This window comes from Lissotriton vulgaris, chromosome 2_1 (genome assembly GCF_964263255.1).
Source record: "Lissotriton vulgaris chromosome 2_1, aLisVul1.2, whole genome shotgun sequence".
Classification (NCBI taxonomy): domain Eukaryota; kingdom Metazoa; phylum Chordata; class Amphibia; order Caudata; family Salamandridae; genus Lissotriton; species Lissotriton vulgaris.
The window spans coordinates 1,987,755,010-1,987,777,549 of record NC_141687.1 but is presented as its reverse complement, the minus strand read 5'-3'; the positions used below and the strand labels follow the sequence as shown (position 1 = coordinate 1,987,777,549).

The 22,540-nt window shown below is 46.2% G+C and overlaps 1 protein-coding gene across 2 annotated transcripts in view; it reads left to right on the top strand.

Moving 5' to 3' along the window:
• The first annotated feature begins 1,245 nt into the window (after positions 1-1,245).
• Positions 1,246-22,540, top strand: part of TUBGCP4 (tubulin gamma complex component 4) — a 378,854-nt gene continuing 357,559 nt past the window's right edge. The window contains exon 1 of one of the 2 annotated variants that reach the window (XM_086958209.1): positions 1,246-1,455. In XM_086958209.1, coding sequence (XP_086814335.1) covers positions 1,378-1,455 — 78 coding nt within the window. In that variant the 5' untranslated portion in view covers positions 1,246-1,377. The remainder of the gene's footprint in view (positions 1,456-22,540) is intronic. The other variant, XM_086958210.1, reaches the window with a different exon arrangement.

Here is a 22,540-nt window from a genome sequence, read left to right as displayed (position 1 = left end):
TGGGAGGACGCTCAAAGACATGAAGTGACGTCACGACAGGAAGTGACATCACAAAAGGTAAAAAACATAGACTTCTATCAATGGAAAAGAAAACACTCATAGGGAATGCTGCAATTCCCCTCCTAAGGGAAACCATGTTGTTCCAAGAAAGACGAGAAAACAGAAGTGCGCTTCATTGGCAAACTCTGTAAAGCGTTGCTAATGTGTAACGCAACGCTGGGTCAAAGTAGTGTCAATTAAGGGGGGTGTTGGAAATGGTTCTAAAGGAAATAAGAAACAACGGAGTGAACGTATGCACGAAGTACGTCAAGGTTAGGAGATCGAAGGGGCGGCCGGTCCGGTAAGTAACGCCATCATTATCCAGTCCGGCTTTTGGGCAGGGGGGACGGCGTCCACCCGGTAAAATCAGTTAAAAGAAGTGGGGGGACGTCGTCCACCCGCTTGGTACCCCGACTCGAGCCCTGCTCTTAGGCTCTCTCTACGACTAAAGTGCTAAACTCATCCCTGTTCAAACGTGTTTGCACAGGCATCGTAATTATGAATTGTGTGATAATTATCACCTCCTCACAGTTTGCATGTTCTGTCCCATTTTCCGTTTTAAAACTCTGAATAGGAAAGCTTTACCACACGTGGTAAATACCTTGGAGAATTTCACACATATGGACACTGTAACACGTTAATGCCACACAAGCAAACTGAAAACTTGGCAGATATGCATATCGCTTTGTTGGTGGTCAGTGTTCCGGCTTTAGAAACGCCACAGGTTTACATTTTTTAGCAGCTTAGTTTACCTTCCATTTTCTAGGATGAACAATATAAGCACCACGTATGTGGGTAATGACGACCTATCCTTGAGCAAGTCAACACTATTAGAGGAAGGTGTCAGATGAAAAACTACGTATCCCGTCAGGCAGCAGCACTCGCCCTCTGCTGGAAATGCGCGGTAGAAGCGGCGGGAAGAGTATTTATTTATAAGCTTTTGAAACTGAAGTCCGCAACAAGGAGGTGGCTTAAGTTTAGTAGCGTTGATGGGGAGTGCTTCAGACGTGCTCTGGAGAACAATATTAAAGAGCAGATACTGTTCGCCTTTTTAAATATAATGTATATTCATATTATTGCTAACTTGCATAACAAAGAATTATCATTCCATTTTATTTGTACTGTGTATGGCATGGATTTTTGTATAATATATTTGTTGAGACTATGCCGTCTTTATGTGGGACGGGCTTGCTTCGGGCTTCTTTTGACAAAGAAGCCGGCTTGTTTTATACACAGTGGCAAGCGTCTTGTCATTTGGCTGGTCGTCTCTTTCACTGAGTCTTTAGTGTTTTACTGTACTTGAGTCCGAGGCTTTGAACAGCCTTGCAGGACCCGAGGATGATTCACGAGCTGCTGTTGGCGCTGAGCGGCTACCCGGGGAGCATCTTCACGAAGAACAAGCGCACCGGCCTGCAGGTAACCGAGGAGGAAAGTGGCTGCAGAGAAATGGTTGCAACAGTTAAGAGACCGTTAAGCGCCATGGTACAAGCAAAACAGACAGGCTTGAGGCATAGAAGAAAGAGGAGTGGGGAGAAAGTGTGCATTGAGGCGTGGGAAGCAAATGGGGCATCATGCTACCTGAGAAGGGAGGGCTCACCACTACACTAGGGGCAGAGTCAGCACAGGCAAGAGAGAGAGGAAATGGGAATTAGATTTCCTTTAACAATGGCTCCATGTGGCTGCGTTCTGGTTAACTTGGGATGTTAAAAACTTGTCAGTATTGTGTTTGCTACAGGAACTCTTACTTGCAAAAGATTAATGTTTTCGCAGGGGATACCGATGTGTTGGATTCTGGATGACTGTTATAATCTACTTGTTAGGTTAATGCATCCTCCCTATTCTTGTTCTCTGCTTTGCTGCTCAGCCAATGGTGATTAATTGAAATGTTGAGTGTGTTTGTGCTTGAGGAGAATTCATTTGGAGTATGTGCTGAGCAGCAAGGAGGCTGCTCCTGGCTGGGCATATTATGGATCTTACTACCATCATGTAACTTCTATTTGAACCTGTAACCTGACGAAGAAACCATTAACTTGTTTTCTACACAACCTGTCTACGAGACATCTTTCAATTTAACAATGACGTTTTTAGGTCTCGCCTGTCGATGCGCATGCGCATCGAGCAAGCGAGAGTATTGGCACTTATCCACTCTTTATCCGCACTGCAAGGAATCGTGGCGATTCCTTGCAGTGCCCGTGACTTTTAAGCTCAATGCGCATGCGCATTGAGCTTAAAAGCGCGTGCACATGGCCCCAGCCGCCTGCCTTGCCTACTCTCCCGCCCCCTCACTTCTTGATTGCACGGCCGCTAGGCCGTGCCTCCCCTACTCCTCCTCCTACTCTCCTCCCCTCCCGTCTGTTCCCGCACTCCTCCCACACCCCCGCTCCGCCCCCTCACTCTCTCTGCCCGCCCGCTCTCCACTCTATCAGGCAGCCAGCCGCACTCCTCCCACACCCCCGCTCCGCCCCCTCACAGATATAACTTAGATTAATGTAACTCTACAAAATATCTTACAAACCTGTCCAAAATTAACCACGTTCATTTAGACGCATAGCACAAATGATACTAATCCGTGAAAAACAATTAGCTTTACTCAATATACCATCCTCGAACTGCGTTGACATTAAGCAGTTGAACGTCAAATCTTCAGATGCTGGTTCTGTCTTTTATTTCTTCCGTTACTCGATACACCAAAAACCAAACTGCGCCTGCGCAACCGGCTTTTCTCGACGTCACATTGATGTCCGGCTTGGGAGGTGTGTCTTTTGCCATGGTGTGAAGTTTTGATCCTTGGTATACACGGAAGATGGCCGCCATGAGATTCTTGCTGCCGGTGCTTGGCGTTCTGTTGTTGGTATGCTGCGGCCTGCCACCCTCCAGTGGACAGAAGAAGAAGGAGGTGAGTGAGGAGGGGAATTCGACCTCCTGGCACTGAGCTCTGACAGCCTGAGACCCGGAAGTGATGGTCTCGAGGCACTGTGTCAATGCAAGGTGCTCCAGGGCACTTGCTTACGTGAGTGATCTCTGTGTTACCCCCTACTAAGAGCTCCAGGGTGCTCTCCACAGGAGCTCCATTGCTCTGGCTATCGGATGGGTTGTCTGCACTGATTGCATGTCGGCTGCAGCATAGTGATTGGTATATTTTACATGCAAGCGCTCCCAATTATGTTTGGAAAATGGTGTGATGTTCCTTTTTCCCTCTTGAAACTTGTTTCACATCAATGCAAGTCAATTGAGAAATACATATCATGTATTACATTTCCTTAATCACCATCGCGGGTGTCCCCAAATGTCATTTATTTATACTAATAACGTGGTTCGGTTGTCCTTGTGCGAATCAGTAATGTATCTAATGCGTGCCTTGATCGTTCTGTTGCCAGGTGGTCTAGAATGCCATTTAGCCATGTTTGATTTGGTACTAACTGGCGTCTTTGTACACATTTGCTTGAATTCGTGTATGCTACAGTTTTACCCGCTGAATTGCTTTGACCATTAGGTGGACTCTTAAAACTAGCTTGAATCGATGGCACGTCTCGTGATTGTGCAGTGACCTGTATGAAAAGTATTGATGTTTTGCATAAGGTCCTCCATGATTTCCCATTTTTTTCTGTTGCGTTACACAACACACATTTGCTTGCACTACACACTTTCAGGCTTGTCGTGTAGGTATGGTAACGTGCTGTAGGTTGTATTACATACCGTATTTATCTCTTTCTGGTTGTTATGTAGTGCTGTTTTTGCTGTTCTATCAACGGGGCACACTCTGAACCAACTACTTCCCAGGAGCCTTGTGCACATCATAGTGCCAGTGAGTTATGTTTGAAGTGTACTATTGTAGAGTAATGTGCGACTAGTATTTGCTCCTGATATACTGTTGAGATGGCAAATGCTTAGTCAAGTCGTGGCTTGGAGCGTGGTAACGTGTATGTGTCAACGCGTCCCTGAGTTTCACTCTCGAGCTACTAATCTCTTCTAATCTGCACTGCAAGTTGTACACATGGGGACGCATAACTAATACCACGTATAGTGGCCTTATGGACATATAATGAACACCATGTCCCGAGGTTTCTTCTTTTCTTTCTCTTTTTATTTATTGGCAATGTGAGTAGAGCACTTGGGGACTTTACATTCAATACCGCGTTCTCTTTGTAGATACGTGGTAGCAGCCTCACCCTCACTCACCCTCACCCTCACTCACCCTCACCCTCACTCACCCTCAACTCCTCACCCTCACTCACCCTCACTCACCCTCACTCACCCTCACTCACCCTCACTCACCCTCACCCTCACTCACCCTCACCCTCACTCACTCTCACCCTCACTCACCCTCAACCCCTCACCCTCACTCACCCTCAACCCCTCACTCACCCTCACCCACCCTCACTCACCCTCAACCCCTCACCCTCACACAGTGCAATAGGTCTCGGAGCATTTGAGTTAGAGCTTTTAGAAATGTTTATGGCTTTTTTTTAAAATTCTTTAGCATTGGCTACAGGAAACAAAAATGCTAAAGATTTACAAAAAAAACCATAAACAATTCTAAAAGCACTAACTCTAATGCTGCGAGACCTATTGCATTTCCAATGCTTGTTACACTTGCCTATCTTGGGTACCAAATTGATTATCTTTCCAAATGAATTTGTTATGTATGAAATTCGCTGTACCTTGCACTTTTGCACTTTATTGCTCATGTTTTATAACTATTGCGTGTTTCAAACTGTTTTAAATTGTCTACATTGTACATGTAGTTTTATGGTTTGAATCAAAACCGAATAAAGTCTCTTACTACTACTTACTGCTACCAAATTGCAAAACTTAGTGGGAACAAGCCTCAGCTCCTCAGTACCTCTTCGTCCGTCTTCCTTGCCACAGTAATATAACATGAGCATTCTGCTCCCACAGAGACTTAATGTAAAATTAGTTAGCTTACTAGTCTCCCTATCCCTCCAACATGGCCCCCATCATCCTCCAATCCTATAAAAGGATAACACACAGGAACCACAACCTGTTTTTTTGTTCCTGCACTATTCCGAGTGCTGTTTCCTGGTCAGGTAAGTTGGGGCTGCTGTCCTGCTGTAGCTAACTCTTTATGCCCCAGGGGGTCTTGGTTTGCGAGGCATTCGATGGTGGCCTCTTCTGTTGTGCTCCTTGTGTCCTGCTCTAGCGGACTTCCAGAGTATGCAGTATTTATTTTAATGGTGACTTAATTACTGCAGTTTTCTGGGTCCTGCTCTAGTGGACTCGGTGGGTTTACTCACTTTTGACTGCCTGTTTTTCCCAGTCGGTTGCCCCCGGTTGGCTGCCTTCTTTCCCTGCGGGGACGATATGGTTGTACTCAACGGCGTGACTCGGCTGCGAAGTCTGGGTGCTGCTGGTGTTTTGTGCGGCAGCCTGGTTGGGGGGGCTGGGGCAGTGGGGTGGGAGGGGCAGAGTTGGCGGCTATGTGCTGTCATGGTTTTTCAATGTCGCAAAAGGTACCAGTCACCATATTTGTACTTAACAAAGACGTACACGCTTTGGATGTGCCGGAGGCCATCCTGAGGCATTATGGGGGTTGTCATGGGCAACAAGGATGTATTTGAGTGTCCTGCTTTGCCATAGTGCTTCTTCCTGCCAATTGTACTATGGATATATGGAGACTATGAAAATTTTACAACTGTCCCAGAGAATCGAACAACCAACACACAGGGCAGGACACATATTAGATCTGATGTTCTCCAATATAAGTTCCATCCTCATTAAAGGGATAAAACCAATGACATGGACAGATCACTCTATGATTGAGTTCAATATTAACCTACCTGTCAAAAACACCAGACCTCAAGGTCTGGCAGCGGCAAAAATTAGGAGTTGGAAAAATTTCACAGTAGAAGCATTTCAGCAACACTTTAAATATTCTAATACAACAAAAACTAGTATCAACGATGAAATAGACCATCTCCAGAGCCACATTAGGAACGCACTGGAACATTGTTCAGCGCTACGTTCCAATAACAAACCCAGACGTACTATTTCAGAAAAGTGGTATGGGCTAGAACTGAAGTTACTAAAAAGGAAATGTACATCACTTGAACATAAATGGAGACTTACAAAAACTCAAGACGCCAGACTGTCATATAAGAAAGAACTTATACTATATAATAAAGCCATTAGAAAAGCAAAGAAGGAATATTTTTCTCGTAGAATAACAGAAAATAAAGACTCGTTCAAAGAACTTTTTAAAATAGTCAAAGAACTTTGCAGTCCTACAAGCCTTTCATTGAATTTGACTCGCTCACAAGCAGGCTGCGATAAAATTAATAACTTTTTCTGTGAGAAAATAGATAAAATTTACTCCTCATTCTCCCATGTTAAACCGGAATGCTTAGAGGCCCACAACTCATCCATCCCCCAGATCAGCTGCTCCAGCTTTGGCACATTTTCGGAAGAAGAAGTGGGTAAAGTCATGCTAGAAATAAAATCATGCTCCCTGCTGGACCCATGTCCACATCATATTTTTTCGCAACTAGCTCCAATAATATGCTCAGCAGTAACACAAGCATTGAAACACTCGCTAGAATCTGCTGAGTTCCCAACCAATTGGAAGAATGCCATAGTTACACCTCTACTAAAAAAAGCAGGCTCAGACATCAATAATCCTGCCAACTACCGACCCATATCCCAACTGCCCTATCCATCAAAAGTTCTAGAAAAACTGGTTAACAGGCAATTATCGACTTTTCTGGAAACTAACAATTTATTAGATATCTCACAAACAGGTTTTAGGGTCAACAACAGCACAGAGACAACACTCTTGTCCGTGCTGGATAATATCAGAATGCAGGTAGATCGGGGGGAAAACAGTCGCCTTAATATTATTAGATCTCTCGGGGGCGTTTGATACCGTACCACACAATCTGCTACTAAGAACTCTTGCAGCAAAAGGTATCCGGGACAGAGCACTGGGGTGGTTGCCATCATTTCTGTCAGACAGAATGCAATCGGTGCGCATGGGTAACTTCTCATCCCCCCACCGGAACATCAAATATGGGGTCCCACAGGGGGCCTCATTGGGTCCAACGTTGTTTAATGTGTTTGTGTCTTCCCTGGCAGCGATAGGAAGAAAGTGGGGTGTCGAAATCTGTTCTTACGCAAATGACACCCAACTAACTGTAATCCTGGATGAGGATGATGACCCCAAAGACAGGCTACTAAATTGTCTCACCGAACTGTCTGACTGGATGTTTAGCCACTGTCTAAAACTGAACGCAGACAAATCGGAGATAATGCTTTTTGGGGGACATACTCAGCTGTGGAATAACAGCTGGTGGCCAGCGTCCCTGGGCACCCCCTATCCCAACACTGACAGCAAGGAACTTGGGAGTGACGATTGATAACACTCTGTCTATGAAGTCTCACGTGTCAACAATCTGTGGCAAAGGTTTTGCTTTGTTAAAGATGCTCAGAAGAGTCTTCCCCTGGATTTCCATAGAGTGTAGAAGGATCCTGGTTCAGTCACTATTGATGAGCAGGCTGGACTATGGAAACTCCCTGTTTGTAGGTATGGCAGACTATCTCTTTACCAAACTACAAATAGTGCAAAACGCGGCGGCTAAGGCAATCTGTAAGAAAAGAAAATTTGACTCGGCCAAGAGTTGCCTAAGAGAACTCCATTGGTTGCCAATGAGGCAGAGAGCAACCTTCAAAATGCTGTGTATAACACACAGAGCACTGCATAAAACAGGCCCACTTATCCTAAGAAATAGGATTAAGTTTTATGCACCAACTAGAAATCTCCACTCTCAATGCACAGCAAGAGCATGAACTACTCGAGTGAAGAGAGCCAGGATGGGAGAGCGAGCCTTCTCCCACATAGCCGCAACCAAATGGAATGAGTTGCCCGTGGCTCTCAGACTTACGGATTGCCATCTGTTATTTAGAAAACAATTGAAAACCTTCCTTTTCCCCAAACCAGACTAAACTTGTAGGACTCAGGTCTACCCACCGTTCATCATAGCTATTGCAGCGCCGTGATATCCTATTCAGGATGATTGTTAGTGCTTTATAAGAAACACAATACAATACGATATTATGGAGGATGGTGCTGCTTTGGATTCATCTCATGCTGGGGAGTCTTCTGGTCCTTCTGAGACTTTACCTTCTCTAGCTGTGATACAACAAATGATCCAAACGGCTGTTGCTGCAGCTTTTTGGGATAGGGAGGCTGTTCCTCCTTAAAAAATAGCTTTGGTATGATCCTGGTCTCTCCCATGACTCTGATGGGGAAGAGGATGTGGAACTTAAGGGTCGGTTTGCGCAGGGGTCTGATCATAAAGACGTCCTTTAGCATATTCGCTTTAACCTATTGTTCCCGGATTCTGGTGTTGATGTGGAGGATACGGATTTCTTTTCTCAATATCAGAAAAAGGAGCCGGAGTCGTTGCCTCTTCACTCCTCTATTTTGAAGGTGTTGGATTCTGAGTGAAAAGGTGTCTATTGAAGTAGTTGTCCTCGGTTTCTGGCCAAGAGATAACTTTGCAGTTAAATTTACGGCCTCAGTGAAGGTTGATTCTTTAATGGCTGGCATGTCGCCACTCGCAAACACCACCTGCTGATCCGCACCACCAAAAGGACATTGTTCAAAGAGCGGCTGGACAACAACATACACAACAACAAGGAACTCTTCAGCATCGTAAAAGAGCTCTCCAACCCCAGCGTCACCAGCAACAACTTCACACCGTCACAAGACCTATGCGACTCCCTCGCCACGTTCTTTCACTGCAAGATCACCGACATACATGACAGCTTCGGTGCCCAGACTCCACCTCCAATCACCAAAACAATGCCCCCTACCACCACCCTCAGTGCCTGGACCCCCATCAGCACTGAAGACACCACCCACGTCATGAACACCATCCACTCCAGCTCTCCCTCCGACCAATGCCCTCACCACATCTTCAACAAAGCCAACACCATCATCGCACCCGACCTTCGGAACGTCATAAACAACTCCTTCACGTCCGCCACCTTCCCAAAGAGCTGGAAGCACTCAGAGATAAACGCCCTTCTGAAGAAACCCACAGCGGACCCTAAAGACCTCAAGAACTTCCGCTCCATCTCTCTTCTTCCCTTCCCTGCAAAAGTCATTGAGAAGACCGTCAATAAACAGCTGACCGCAATCCTCAAGGCAAACGACTCCTTCGACCCATCCCAGTCCGGATTTCGAGCCAACCACGGCACCAAGACCGCCCTCATCGCAGCCACCGATGACATCAGGACCCTGCTTGACAACGGGGAAACAACCGCCCTCATCCTCCTAGACCTCTCAGCCACCTTTGATACCGTCTGCCATCGTTCTCCTACCTGGCCGTCAAGACATGGAACTCCCTCCCTGCCCACCTACGACTGACCCAGGACCACCTTCAGGAAACACCTCAAGACCTGGCTATTCCAGCAGTAGCAGCACTCCCTCCCTTCAGCGCCCTGAGACTCTCACAGGTGAGTAGCGCGCTTTATAAATACACTGATTGATTAATTGATGTCTTCTCAGGGCACTATTATTTCAGAGGATGCTTCTCCTGCAGACCCTGTGGATAATAAGGTTGATGTGGCTGTGAAGCTTACTTTTGCTACCTCCAATTCTTCTATTAGAGCTGCTACTTATTCCTCTTATGCCATTCAGCCATTGTTAAAGGACTTCCACTCGTTGGCTGAGTTCTTGGACCAGGGCGAGGACGTTTCTCCCACTCTTGCTCTGATGGAACAGCATGTCCGTCTCCTTTCTGACATTTCATTTGATTCCTTGGGAGTGGTGGCCTCTATGGCTGAGTCTTCTATTGCGGCTCTTCGCCAATTGTGGTTGTGTTCATGGAAGGCTGAGGCGCTCATAAGGGCTTGCTCATTAGGATTCCTTTTTCTGGTGTTAAGCTCTTTGGTGCTCCCTTGAAGGAGATGGTCAAAAAGTCTGCAGAAGATCATAAGCTTTTGGCCCCAGAGAGATCGGCACGTTCCCGATTTTTTTTTTTGGGGGGCATGTAGAGCATTTGGTCCTGCTCGTCAAGGGAGGGTTTCTCAGCCCTTTCGTGGAAGGGGGCGTGGCCAGGGTGCTCCTTCCTATGACAAATCCCGGTTTCCTGCTGCTTCCACCTCTTCTGCCACCTTAACATTCTGACTAGGTTGCTCTGGGCTTGGGGCCGGTGAGAGTTCGCCTGTCTCACTTTGTGGACAGCTGGATGAGAACTGTTTCGGATCCATGGGTCCTTCAGGTGGTGTCAGAAGGTTTTCGCTATGGGTTCATCCTGACGCCCCTAGACTATTTTCGGAAGAGAGAGGCGCTCCTGGAGGGGATCTGTTGTCTCATGGCCAAGGGCACTGTGGTTCCGGTGCCCCCGGGAGCAGAGGGGGCTAAGGGTGTACTCTATTCTCTTTCTGGTAGAGAACCATACCGGCAACCTCAGGCCGGTGTTGGATCTGAAGTGGTTGAATTGGTTCATTCCTCTGGTCAAGTTCAAGATGGTGTCCCTACAGGTGATCCTTCCTTTGATCAATCAAGGGGATTTTCTGGCTTCCCTCCACCTACAGGACGTGTATCTCCATGTCCCTGTCCATCTGGAGTCCCCAAGGTTTCTCTGCTTCTGTTTGTTGGACCTTCATTATCAGTTCCTGGTTTTGCTCTTTGGCCTGTGTTTCTTTGCCCCCCCCCCTAATTGTGCTTTTACAGGGGAGGGGTATTGAGGTTTTTTCCTTACCTGAATGATTTGTTCATTTCTGCTTCTTCTTTATCTAAGTTGAAGCTTCATGTCAAGGAGGTTTGCCAGGTGCTGGAAGGACATGGTTTTCTGGTGAATCGGGGGAAGTCCTGCCTGATTCTTCCTCAGGGTCTTACGTACATTTGGGCTTGTTTCATGACACTGTTGAGTTTGGTGTTCCTGCCTAATACCCGGAAGATGACTCTGATGTTGGAGATTCAGTCCCTGATGTCCAGGACTTGTCCTCCCATGAGGCTTCGGTTAAGGGTGCAGGGTCTGATGTCCACCTCCTTGTTGGTGGTTCCATGGGCTTGTCTCCATATGTATACTGTGGTGAACCATATTTTAGCCCATTGGTGGCCCTTTCAATCAAGGAGTTCCTTTGTCAGTCCAGGTGAGGGAGGATCTCGGTTGGTGGTTGGATGGGGACCATCTCTCCAGGGGCTGTCCTTTTCCATCTCAGGTGGTTACTACGGATGCCAGTCTGGTGGGCTTCCCGAAACAAGTCTTCAGTGCAGAGCAAGTGGTCCAGTACTCTGATATCTTGTTCTTCCAATTACAGATAGCCGAAGGCTGTTCAGTTGGGTCTCTTGGCGTTTGCAGCCTTGCTGCAGGGTCACCATGTTCAGGTCAGAATGGACAACCAGGTTGTCATGTCCTACATCAATCATCGGTGGTTACAGGGTTCGTTCCCTCAGTTGCCTCAGTTGTTCCTGGGCAGACTTAAAGTTGGGTTACCTGGCTGGTATTTACCTCCCGGGCTGGGGAGAATGTGGTGGCTGACTGCCTGAGCAGTGTCTTTCCCCCCATGGGGTTGTTGTCTCTCACCCCGGTGATGTTCTGGAGGTTGCAGAGGATGTTTGGGTGTCCGGTGTACTTGTTTGCGTCCCTGGACAAAGCCAAGATCTGTTGTTTCTGCACGATTATGCCTTGCCGAGTGACTTGGAGAGTGGATGGGATGTCCTTCCGATGGCCGCTGGGTCTGTTGTATGCCTTTCCCCCGATTCCCCTGATTCCGACAGTTTTGCAGAAGATCAGGAGGGAGGGGGCTTTGGTGCTTCTGGTGGAACTGGGTTGGCGCGGCTTCCTGTGGTTTCCTCTGTTGTTGGTGTTGGCGGTGTTTCCAGGTTGGACATTGCCATTCCCTCCATATCCGTTGATGGGTCCTCCGTTTCCTCTTCCAGTGTTCCGGTCTATGGGTTTTCTGGCATATACAACAGTCCAGGATCCCATCTACTTTGAAGCCTTATGCTAAGCATTGGGGCAATTTTACTGGATGGTGTCTGCGCCATGGTTGGTCTGTTGAAGAGTTAGATCCTGCTCGTGTTCTGTTTTTTAAAGGGGGGTTTTGATTTGGGCTAGGCCCTTTCTACCCTCCGAGCACAGTGGGCGGCTATTCAAGCTCTTCATGGTTCCCCTTTTGTGACGGTTAAGCCCATGGTGGCTCGTATTTTCAAGTCTCTGGCTTTTCAAAGCCTTTGCCCTGTGTTGTCTCTTCCTCCGTGGGATCTTCCATTGGTTTTCAAGACATACAAGGGGTTCCCTTAGAGCCTCTGGAATCTGTTGACTTGAAGTTTTAGACCTTAAAGGTGTTTTTTTGATGGCTATTGCCTCTGCCAGGCGTGTGGGTGAATTATGGGCTTTCTTGAGGTCGGCTCAATTTTTGAGAATTCTGGAGGATAGGGTGGTCTTAAGGGCGCATCCTACTTTTGTCCCTAAGGTGGATTCTTTCTTCCTTTGGCCAGCGGAGTTTGTCCTCCCTGTTTTCTTTCCGGATCCTTCTGGGGAGGTGTCTCTGTTGTATCTTTTGGATGTGAAGCGTGCCTTGTTGATTTATTTGTCTTGGACAGCTTCTTTTTGTAAGGTGGACAATTTGTTTGTCACTTTCGGTGTTACGCGTCAGAGCGTGAAGCCGTCCCTTTCTTCTATTAGCCGGTAGATTAAGGAGACTATTCTTTCGGCTTATGATGTTCAGTTGGTATTTCCCTCGCACCCGATTCTTGGGCGTTTCACATGTTCTGTGGCTGTTTCTTGGGCTGCTTTTAAGAGGGTGTCCATGGAGGATATTTGCAGGGCAGCCACTTGGTTGTCTCCTCACATCTTCATTACGCATTACCGGCTAGGGGTTGGGGGGGTGAGGGGGTTCTTTCACTGCCTTTGCCTCTTCAGTTCTGGACTCTGTGAACTCTTGAGTTCTTCTCTGTGTATTGTGTTTTCATTAAACATTTGTTTCGGCTTTCACTGTGTGAGCTGTGTTCCTTATCCTTGAAGCTGATGTTGCTTTGATATCTGCTAATGTGTTATTACTGTGGCGAGGAAGACAGACAAGGAGGTAATGCCCCAGTTACTTACCGGTAATCTTCATTACTCTGAGACCAGGTCTTCCTCGCCACAGTATTGTTTCCCTTCTCTCCCGGCCCTTGTTGTGCTTCATGGCTAGGGCTTTGTGTACAGGTCGTGGTTTATGTGTGTTATCCTTTTCTAGGATTGGTGGAGGACGATGGGGACCATGTTGGAGGGATAGGGAGATTAGAAAGCTAACTCATTTTACTTGGAGTTTCTGTGGGAGCAGAATGCTCATGTGTTATTAGTGTGGCAAAGAAGACCTGGAGTCGGAGTAATGAAGATTATCAATAAGTAACCGGGACATTACCTACCTTGTCCCAGTCTTTGCCAAATGAGCTATTCCTTGGTTTGCGCAATGTATTCCACCATCGTAAGAAGGAAAAAAGCACTTGCCTATATAGGCGGTAACTCAACATGTATGCTTCCTTTTTAGGGCTCGCCTGGCGTTGCAGCGCGAAGCACTGCCGCTAGCGAGCCTTATTGTCGTTGTGTTGAGCCTCCCAAGTGGTACAGACCAGTGCACGAGCAGACACCGGTCTGTGAACGCGCTTCTAAGACGGGCTTTGCAGGCGCCGCCACTGGCACGAGCCGCAGGGAACGCCAACGTGCACTCTCATGGCGTAACGCTCATGCTCTCCCACGTCTCTTAGGCTGTTCTCCGCTCCAGGCCGACTTGTTTTTTATTGGTTCAGGGAGGTGAAGGGGATTTACTGAGAATCGCAGGATGATGACCAGACGGGATACTCCAACACGGTTCCCCAGTTCTAGATTCGGCAGATCTGGCGGTAGGTCTCATCCTGGGTAGAGGGAGGGTGGCAGGCATGAAAGCTCGACTAATTATGGGCTCGAGGTTCTAGCAGGAGCTCAAGCCAGGCTTCACATTCGAGCTTTCAGTGGCTCCACACCTCTAGTCTTTTTTTTTTTTTCCCAGATTCCTTCACCTGCCTGTGTTCGCCGTAGCCTCTTCATCTGCTGGCGGAACTGCTTTGCCGTCTCCGGGGCTGTTTGTGCAGGCAGGCCCCTCCGCCCGAAAAAGAATTGAAAGTACCGGCGCCTTGCGAGCTTCACTGGTCGGCGGCAGCCTGCGCCTCCTTCGTGGATCATAGCGAGGACATCTGTCAGAGTAATGGCGTCAGGCCCGGGCCAGCACCCAGCGCTACCATGTCATCCCGCACGCCCGACAGCATCCTCATCGGCGACCGGCTGTACTCCAAGGTGCATCTGACCATTGACAACTCACTGATCCCGGACGAGCTGCTATCGCCCACCCCCCTCCATGCTGGACCTGAACACTGAGACCAACCTCCGTGTTCTAGGCTGTGAAATGCTACAGTCCGCCGGCATCCTACTCAGCTTACCCCAGGTGAATGAGCACTCCGGGGACAGGGGAACCACGAACATGGCGCATGAGGAAGGACCGGCCAAGTAATACCTCTCTTCTCTCTGTTCACAGGTAGCAATGGCCACTGGCCAGGTTAAGTTTCACTGCTTCTTTTACAAAGTCATTCGTGAAACACAGCTTCGAGGTGAGCCTGTACCATGTGTCTCATCCGCTATTGCTGACAGTTTATGTAGTCACGCCTTATGCTGCCTACTCGAAATATAAGTTACTTTCCTTTTTCAAGTTTGATTGTTTACAATTTCTTTTGGTGCATATAATCCTATTACCTCCCAGGAACGACCCAGCCCTAACACGGAGCTCCCATATTGTGTCTTTAAAGGTTGATAGCCTCTTGCTCTGCATGTCACTGCTGGCAGTTTATTGTAGTTTGACGGAAGTGGGTCTGCCACACATTTCTCGATGTTCGCCCCTTGCCTGTCTGCCATCTTACGTATTCCTAGCCTAGTCACATCACCCAATTGAACGTTTTAATTGTACGCTACCAGCTAGCTCGCAAATTCCAAAATGCAATTGCTTCACACCCAACGCCTGCCACCTTCGAGAACTCTGTTTCAATGAGGCAGTCTAGTCCACTACAAGGAAGTGCGAGTTAAAGCTAGGTAATGCTTTTTGTTACCCTTTGCCTTTTACCCCCATAAACGTTATGTTTGAGACACGCATATGGCTAAAAACCGGCATGACTATAAGTAAGTTAAGCTAGATACCTGTTTTTGTAGTGCTCGCTATTCACTGAACATAAAATAGTGGGAATGATTGCCTAACAACAACTTTTTTTGCAGACGCGCTGTCCCGCCTCAGTCAGCCAGCCCCATGATCTGCAGACATGCTTCCTCCTCTCCTGTTAAATACATGCCGGAAGACGACGCGCTCTCGCATCAGGCGCGGCTCACATGCCATCGGCATTTCCTTTGCACTGTCTATGTGGCCGGCACGGGGGGCAACTCCTCGTTTCTGCTGGATTCCGCTTTAAGCTCGAACTTTGCAGACACTGCCAGCACGGAGCCAGTAGAAGGCCAGGGTCGGATTGGGATCGCAATTTGGCCCGGGCACTGACGAAAAAAGTGGCCCACAATTAAGGGGCATGGCCCACATTCAAGGGGCGTGCCCTTTCATGAAACACCATTTGGTTACTCTTTGAGGTCTAATTTTTTTAAGCTTTCAGAGCAAGTAACATTGGTAAAGACTAGGAGCACTGCAGTTCTGAAAACTAAATACTTACTTGCAGTCTTAACGCTCTGCACAATCTTGTTAGATACTCTTTCCCAACCAGCTATGTCCTAGACTCTAATCATCACATAAATCAGAAATCTAGTACAAAGTCAAGGAGAAAGGGTAAGACTGGAATCTCTGGTAATAGAACATGTAATAACAAAAGTAAGAATTCACAAACGAGGAAAAGGCAGTCTGGGGTGTAAAGAATGCTGAAAAATGTATCTGTACAATCCAGTCATAAATGTATTTCACAGCTAGCAGGTGATGTCCATATACAATAAACACAGTTTTATTCATATCCGTTGCTGCCTTTAAGTCTTGGCCTTGGGGAGACTGAGTATTATTCAAGAATCTTCCCCTAATGACCATGCATACTCCTTAAACAGATTGTTTTAAATACCATTTTTTCAAATTTATTTTTAATATGGGCGATGAGTTAGAACCTATCACAGAGATTTTGCAGAAAATTGTGTTTGTTTCATGCAACATCCATAAAAAAATGTCTTTGAGATCAAACAGGCCATCACATATGAGAAATGGGAGGATGTCACTGAGATTATTTTCAGTAATTTTAGGGAGCTGTTACTGTGTTTTAATATTGAAAACACACGTCAATGTCCTTGAATATTAGAGGTAAATACATTAAGAATTTGGACAAGTATGGAAGTGCACTGTCCAGTGACCAGCTGAAAGAGGGCATCAAAGAGCAGGAATTGGACTATAAATTCAAATCTGTTCCGAACAGGGGCCCAAAAATATGTTTGGGCCAAGGCCTCCAAAATCCTTAGGATGTTTGGCTCAGACAAGGAATGAAAGTGAGAGGATACTGTTCTTGCACAGGACACAGAGCCAAGGTGACAATGGCCTACATGCTGAGCAACTAAAAAAACAGCAAGGCCCCTTTCTGTCACAAAATTATTCGAGCCCGCCAGGGAAGGAGCAGCTAATAAGCAGCGAAGCCCCTGCTATTACTAACCTACTCAGCCCTCCCCAGACCTTCAGCTCAGGAGCCCATGAATTAGCAGTAAGGCCCCTGCAATTAGTAAATTAATCAGCTTAAACGGCCCTCCCCAGCCCTCCAGGCCTCAGGGCAATGTCCTGGCAGGGGAGCACAAAACACAGCTGCTGGGTCATCCACGGCAGCCAAGGGGAGGCTGAGGTGAAGATGGTGCAAGTTGCAAAGATCACCTGGCCCCCACAGCGAGACCCATGCTGAATGTGAAGGGCTGTGGGCGAGGTGTTAAAACTAACACTGTCACCTCGGCCCCCCATGGGGGCTGAGGTGAAAATGGCTCAAAGGCCTGAGCAAAACCTGGCCCCCAGGGAGGCCGATTTTTGCAAACAATCACCCCCTCCCCAGCCACCCTCAGCGTGATTGCTTTGCAGGGCAGGGGGTGAAGGAGAGGCCACAGCGGAAAATCGCTGCGGCTGCACAGTGAAGCTGCATTCATTCTCTGTCTCTGTCTCCGTGCCCTCTATGGGCCGTTTTTTTCCCCTTCCCTTTTCTAGTCCGCAGAGAGCATGAAGACAGAGACAGAGAAATGAATGCAGCTTCACTGTGTGGCTGGGAAAGGGGAGAAAAAAAAACAGCCCACAGAGGGCACGGAGACACCGGCTCTTTGGCTGATGCCCGAATGCCCGCATTGCCAATCTGCCCCTGTAGAAGGCATGTGAGTTCCTGTGAAGACTGCGGGGGGCACTGGGTGCCTCTTTAATGGCCCTGTAACTTGTGGGACTGTCAAGAGGTTTAGGAAGTCCTCGGGGAGCCGGACAGTGAGTGAAGAAGCCAGCTATTTACTGTGAGAGCCAAAGAGCACCTGGGGAGGAGCCCACAAGTTTCCAGCGGTGCCAAGACGGACTTTAGGGTTAGCTCAGGGTAACTCTACTTGGGGTAGTGGGGGTCAAGAGTGGTGGGAGACTAACCCACACCTGCTCTGAATGTTCCACGAGCGAAAACTTTGCAGGAGACAGGGGGCATAGGTAAGCCCGGAGCTCCACGTGTGATCTTGTACTGCAGATGAGAAAGGGTCGGGGGTTCATGGAAACGCGTGCTGGCAGGTGTGAGGGGGTGAAGGCTGTACACCCGCGGCGGGGACACAGTGGCACGGGATGGCATTGAGCTTCTATACCTAGAAATAATCCAATTGTCAAACTCACAGAAATGCACAGCGATGTCAATCTATCTAAAGCGCATCTACGCTTCGCCAGGGAAAATGAGCGCTAAATAAATGCAAATACAATATGTAAATTCGAATGGCTTTTTACCGCTATGATCCATGACACCCATCCAGGTTACTTATGTCAAAAAGAGGGGCACACCAGGAGCCCTTAGGTCAAGCATACGAGCACCTAACACCACCTGAAGATTGTATGCAGTTTTTGTGAAGATAGTGAGCATTGTGTCTAGGAACAGTTTTTGATGGGGGATTCCCTCCAGTAGGAGGAAGAGCCCTCACACTGCAATAGGTGGTTTTCAGCAATCCCCAGATGTTGTGTTCAATCCCCTCCTGCTAACACTGCCATAGTCTGGATTTAGCAGTCACAATTAATAAATTGGGCTTGGATGACATGGTGGGGTGGTATGCAATTGGCAGGAAGCCCTAAGCTGTAAAATAGTTTGGAAAACTCTGTACTTCCTTGAAATTAAAGAAGGTGTGCTCAAGATGAAACAAGCATTTGCAATGCAATAGGTCTCTAATTATTAGAGTTTGAGCTATTGGCATTGCTAAATAATGCAACACCAATAGCTTAAACTTTAATAATGCAAGACCGATTGCATTGCAAATGCTTGTTTTTTTCTCTGTCTCTCAACTAATTTCCCAATCTTGAGATAAGTAGAATTTGTACTATTTATTTATATAATTTGTGTCGACGGATGCAAGTAATCTGGTGTGGGGAGCCTGTCAAGGTAGGTAGACCTTTATTTGAAGAGCAAGCGGGTAACGTGTCAATGCTACCTAACTCCCATCCAACTGACCACCACTCCATTCCACTATCCCACATTCCAGAACATGTGTGTTACCTAGGTAGAGGTAACCATGATACCACAGAGCCATATTAGGGAATATTTGAGTCAAGGTCTTCGGACCATGTCAGAATCCAGGATGTCATTGAACTGGAAGTTGCTATAAGCAGTTCACACAACTTTCCTATCTTTTGCTCCACAGATCCTGAATAGCCATGTACATATCAGAATACGATCACAAGGGCCTTTGTGAAACGTCTCCCCTCTTTTCCTCACTATCCGAGCAGACAGGAATGCTTTCTCTGATAGTGACCGTCTTCCAAGGAGGGAGAATGGGCTTGCGGATCTCTTGTGTTAGACATATCTCCTCTGACGTTCAGATTGGTTCAGTGCCCCAGCACTTGACCTATTTGTGTCTCCAATAAATTCTCTCTTTCCCAACTGTTGGACTCTTCTGTGCCAGGCGGCTTGGGGAGAGGATGCTATGGCATTTTTTCATGGCCTCCCAGCATTCTGTGCACATTTTCTCCCGTTTCAGTTGATTAGCACGGTTCTTATGAAGATCCTGAAAGTCTGTGCCGAAGCTCCTCTAATGGTCCTGTAGTAGGGTTTTACTAGGTTTATATTTTATTCAATATAAAAGAATAATAATTATTTTGTATCTAATACACATATGATGAGTTAATATGGTTACAGTTGAAACAAGTTTAATATGATGTGTAGAAGTGTGTTTAATAATGTAATTCAGTTATGCCATATTTATATCAAACACCATATTGGACAAGATGGATGCTCCTTTTGTTACTCAGCCCTGTATTCACTTCCTTCTACCCTGGCCCTCCTGCTCATCTCCCCACAAGCTCCGCAGAGCGAAGTCAAGTGGAATTAATGGTTTATTTATTTCCACTGTTATGAATTCAACACTAATGTTTCTCACTTGTTTTAATTTGAAGATCCTTCTGTTGTGTAAACTAGTCAAAGTTCGAAGTTCAAAAAGTACTTTATTCGGTTAAAAAACAATAACCATAAAAGCATCAACATGAAATTTACAATTTACACAGGTCAATTTAAAAATAACAAATTCATTATATTACATTAGCACCAATAGATTTCCGTAATTTAAATACATGTTTAAAAAAGCTTAAAAGTACAACGGTAAAAACTGTGTCCATTCTCTGACATTCTAGAAAAGCTGGGCAACATCTATTTAAATTCATTTCTTTGAGGAATGGGATTATAAATTTCCTGCGAGGCATGATATAAAATTTACAAAAAAATAAAATATGGATATCAGATTGGAGTGAGGAATCATCACACGGGCAAGTAGGTAAATTACGCGACCATGAATTAATTTCTGGGAAGGACAAGTGTCTAAAAACAATATTTAATCTAAAACGGGTCAAGAGGAATCGATCATAATTAGACATCAGCAGGGTTAAGTAAGGCTGTACTTTGACACCAGTTAATATTAAGTTGTGCGAGGTAACTGTCTTTTTGCTCATTTCCACTCCCCTTCTCTTATCTTCAAGGTATTCCAAACTCAGTTTTTTCAACAGTTTTCTGGGTATGTTTCCCATTGAAGGTGGGTCCTCGTAGTATTGTCGGCATCCAGTTTCGATCATAAAACGTTTGACATAATCTAGCCAATCAAAACTACCCACATTTTCCATTTTTAGTACATCCTGTAACATAGCCCGATTCACTACACATTCATTAATTGTCCATACCCTGTGCCACAAGAAGATGGGTTGTATTCTAATTAAATCTGAAATATGGGGTTGACCCAGTTCAGTGTGACAAATGTAAGTCGAAACACTCTGTGGTACTGCTAGAACATCCCTCAAGAATTTATTTTCGACTATTTGTAGTTGTTCTATATTGGAATACCCCCAAAGTCCCGCACCGTACAAGGCTACCGATGTCCATGTGGCATTGTATATAGTCAAGATTTCTCTTATTGATTTGTTACCCAACTTTCTTATAAAAATCTTTATGGCCATTATTGTTTTTTGGAACAAAAGTGTTCTGGCCTTTACAGCACTTGTCCATCCCCCAGAATCATGGAACAAAATACCAAGGTAAGGGAAAGTGGTGGTGTTTTCCAAGGGAACGTTATTTAAGAACATTCTTTTCATCTGTTTCCCAGATCTTGTGCCACAGTTCATGGAGTAGGTTTTGCTACAATTGATTTTCAAATCTAAGCTCAACATGAATTTCTCAAAGGATATTAACAATTTTTGTAGGGCCAAGGAAGTACGAGCCATTAAGACTGCATCGTCTGCATCCAGGAGTGCAGGGATCGGCCTCTTACCAACCCTAGGCATATCCCTGCACTTCTGCAGGAGGCGATGCTCAAGTCCATTTATGTAGAGCAGAAATAGGAAGGGGGCCAGAACACACCCCTGGCCTACTCCGCGTCCCACTCCAAATTTCCTGGTACATTCTCCCCCTCTGCCATATCGGACTGAAGCTGTGGCTCCTGAGTATAATTCTCTCAGAAAGCGGATGATGGGATCTTCCAGGCCCAGCCCTTTCAAAATTTCCCACAATTTAGTATGTGACACACTATCAAATGCCGACGACAGGTCGACAAACGTAAGATATAACCGTTCACCTTTTACCCTAGTATACTTTTGCTGAACAATCATTCAATTTAAACATTGTTCGACAGTACCCATACCCTTCTGGAATCCATACTGTAGGTCGCTCATTATTTCATTTTCCCCCGCCCAATTCTGGAGTCTAGCCAGGATGATTCTTCCAAGGATTTTTACGGATGAATCAAGGAGGGAGATTGGCCTATAACAAGCACACTTTTGTCTGTCTCCCTTCTTATATATTGACACGATAACCGAGGTAAACCAGGATGGATTTAAACCCTTAGCAAGTGCTGCATTAAAAAGCTGTACCAGCATAGGGCCCCAGATCTCATTGTTTGCTTTATATAGATCTGCTGGGATCCCATCAGGGCCGGCGGCCTTGCCTCCCTTCGTAGCTTTCAGACCCATCATGACTTCCTCCAGAGTTATCACCAATTTTTCGTTCCCCAATCCACCATTACCCAGTCCTTACCTTAAACTAGTCCTTAACCGCTTCGCTGCGGCGGACATTCCGCCGTGGTGCGGAAAAAAATTACGTGTGCTCAGTTTTGACGGCCGGCGGCCGTCCTCCGCACACTCCCACCGTGACGTCGGACAGCTGCGGCCGTCCGACGCATGGAAAAGGTTAATCGTTTGTTTGTCATTGTTGAAATATTTTATATTTTGTTCTGACATCTCCGGATGACAGTAGAATTGAAGATGCTAAATGCTTTCTGCTTTATGTATTAAGGTAATGACATTCATATTTCTGATTTGCCAAAGAGTTGATACTTTCAATCACCCATGATGACTTTGCTGTTTTAATATGCAAGATTTGTTTATAAAAAAGGGGGAGCCAGATTCTTTTTGAATGACTTATAGAAGACGTTCCTTTACTACCAGGAATGCTGTCCGATTCCTTCTTGCTTATGCTGCTCATTTCAGGCCAAGAGTGGCTTCCGATTTTGACTTATCTGTATAACTGTGCAGTGAAGCCTTTATGACACTTATTCTGTACTGCTTAATTTGGGGATTTTTGCTGTTGTAATAAAACCCTTTAACTTTCTCCGATCTAGAACTCAGTAATTGAGTGGTCCCAATCGCTTATTTCCTTCAGTCTGCTAAAATTGTTGTTGAGGGTGCTTTTTCATGCGATTTCTTTGAGTGAGAGAACCGTCTAAGGTCAATTTTTGGGTGTTTTGTTTTTAGCGGGGGCTTGATTCATTTGGATATGGGTTTTTCTTTCACAGTCCTCTATTGAAGGAGACAACCT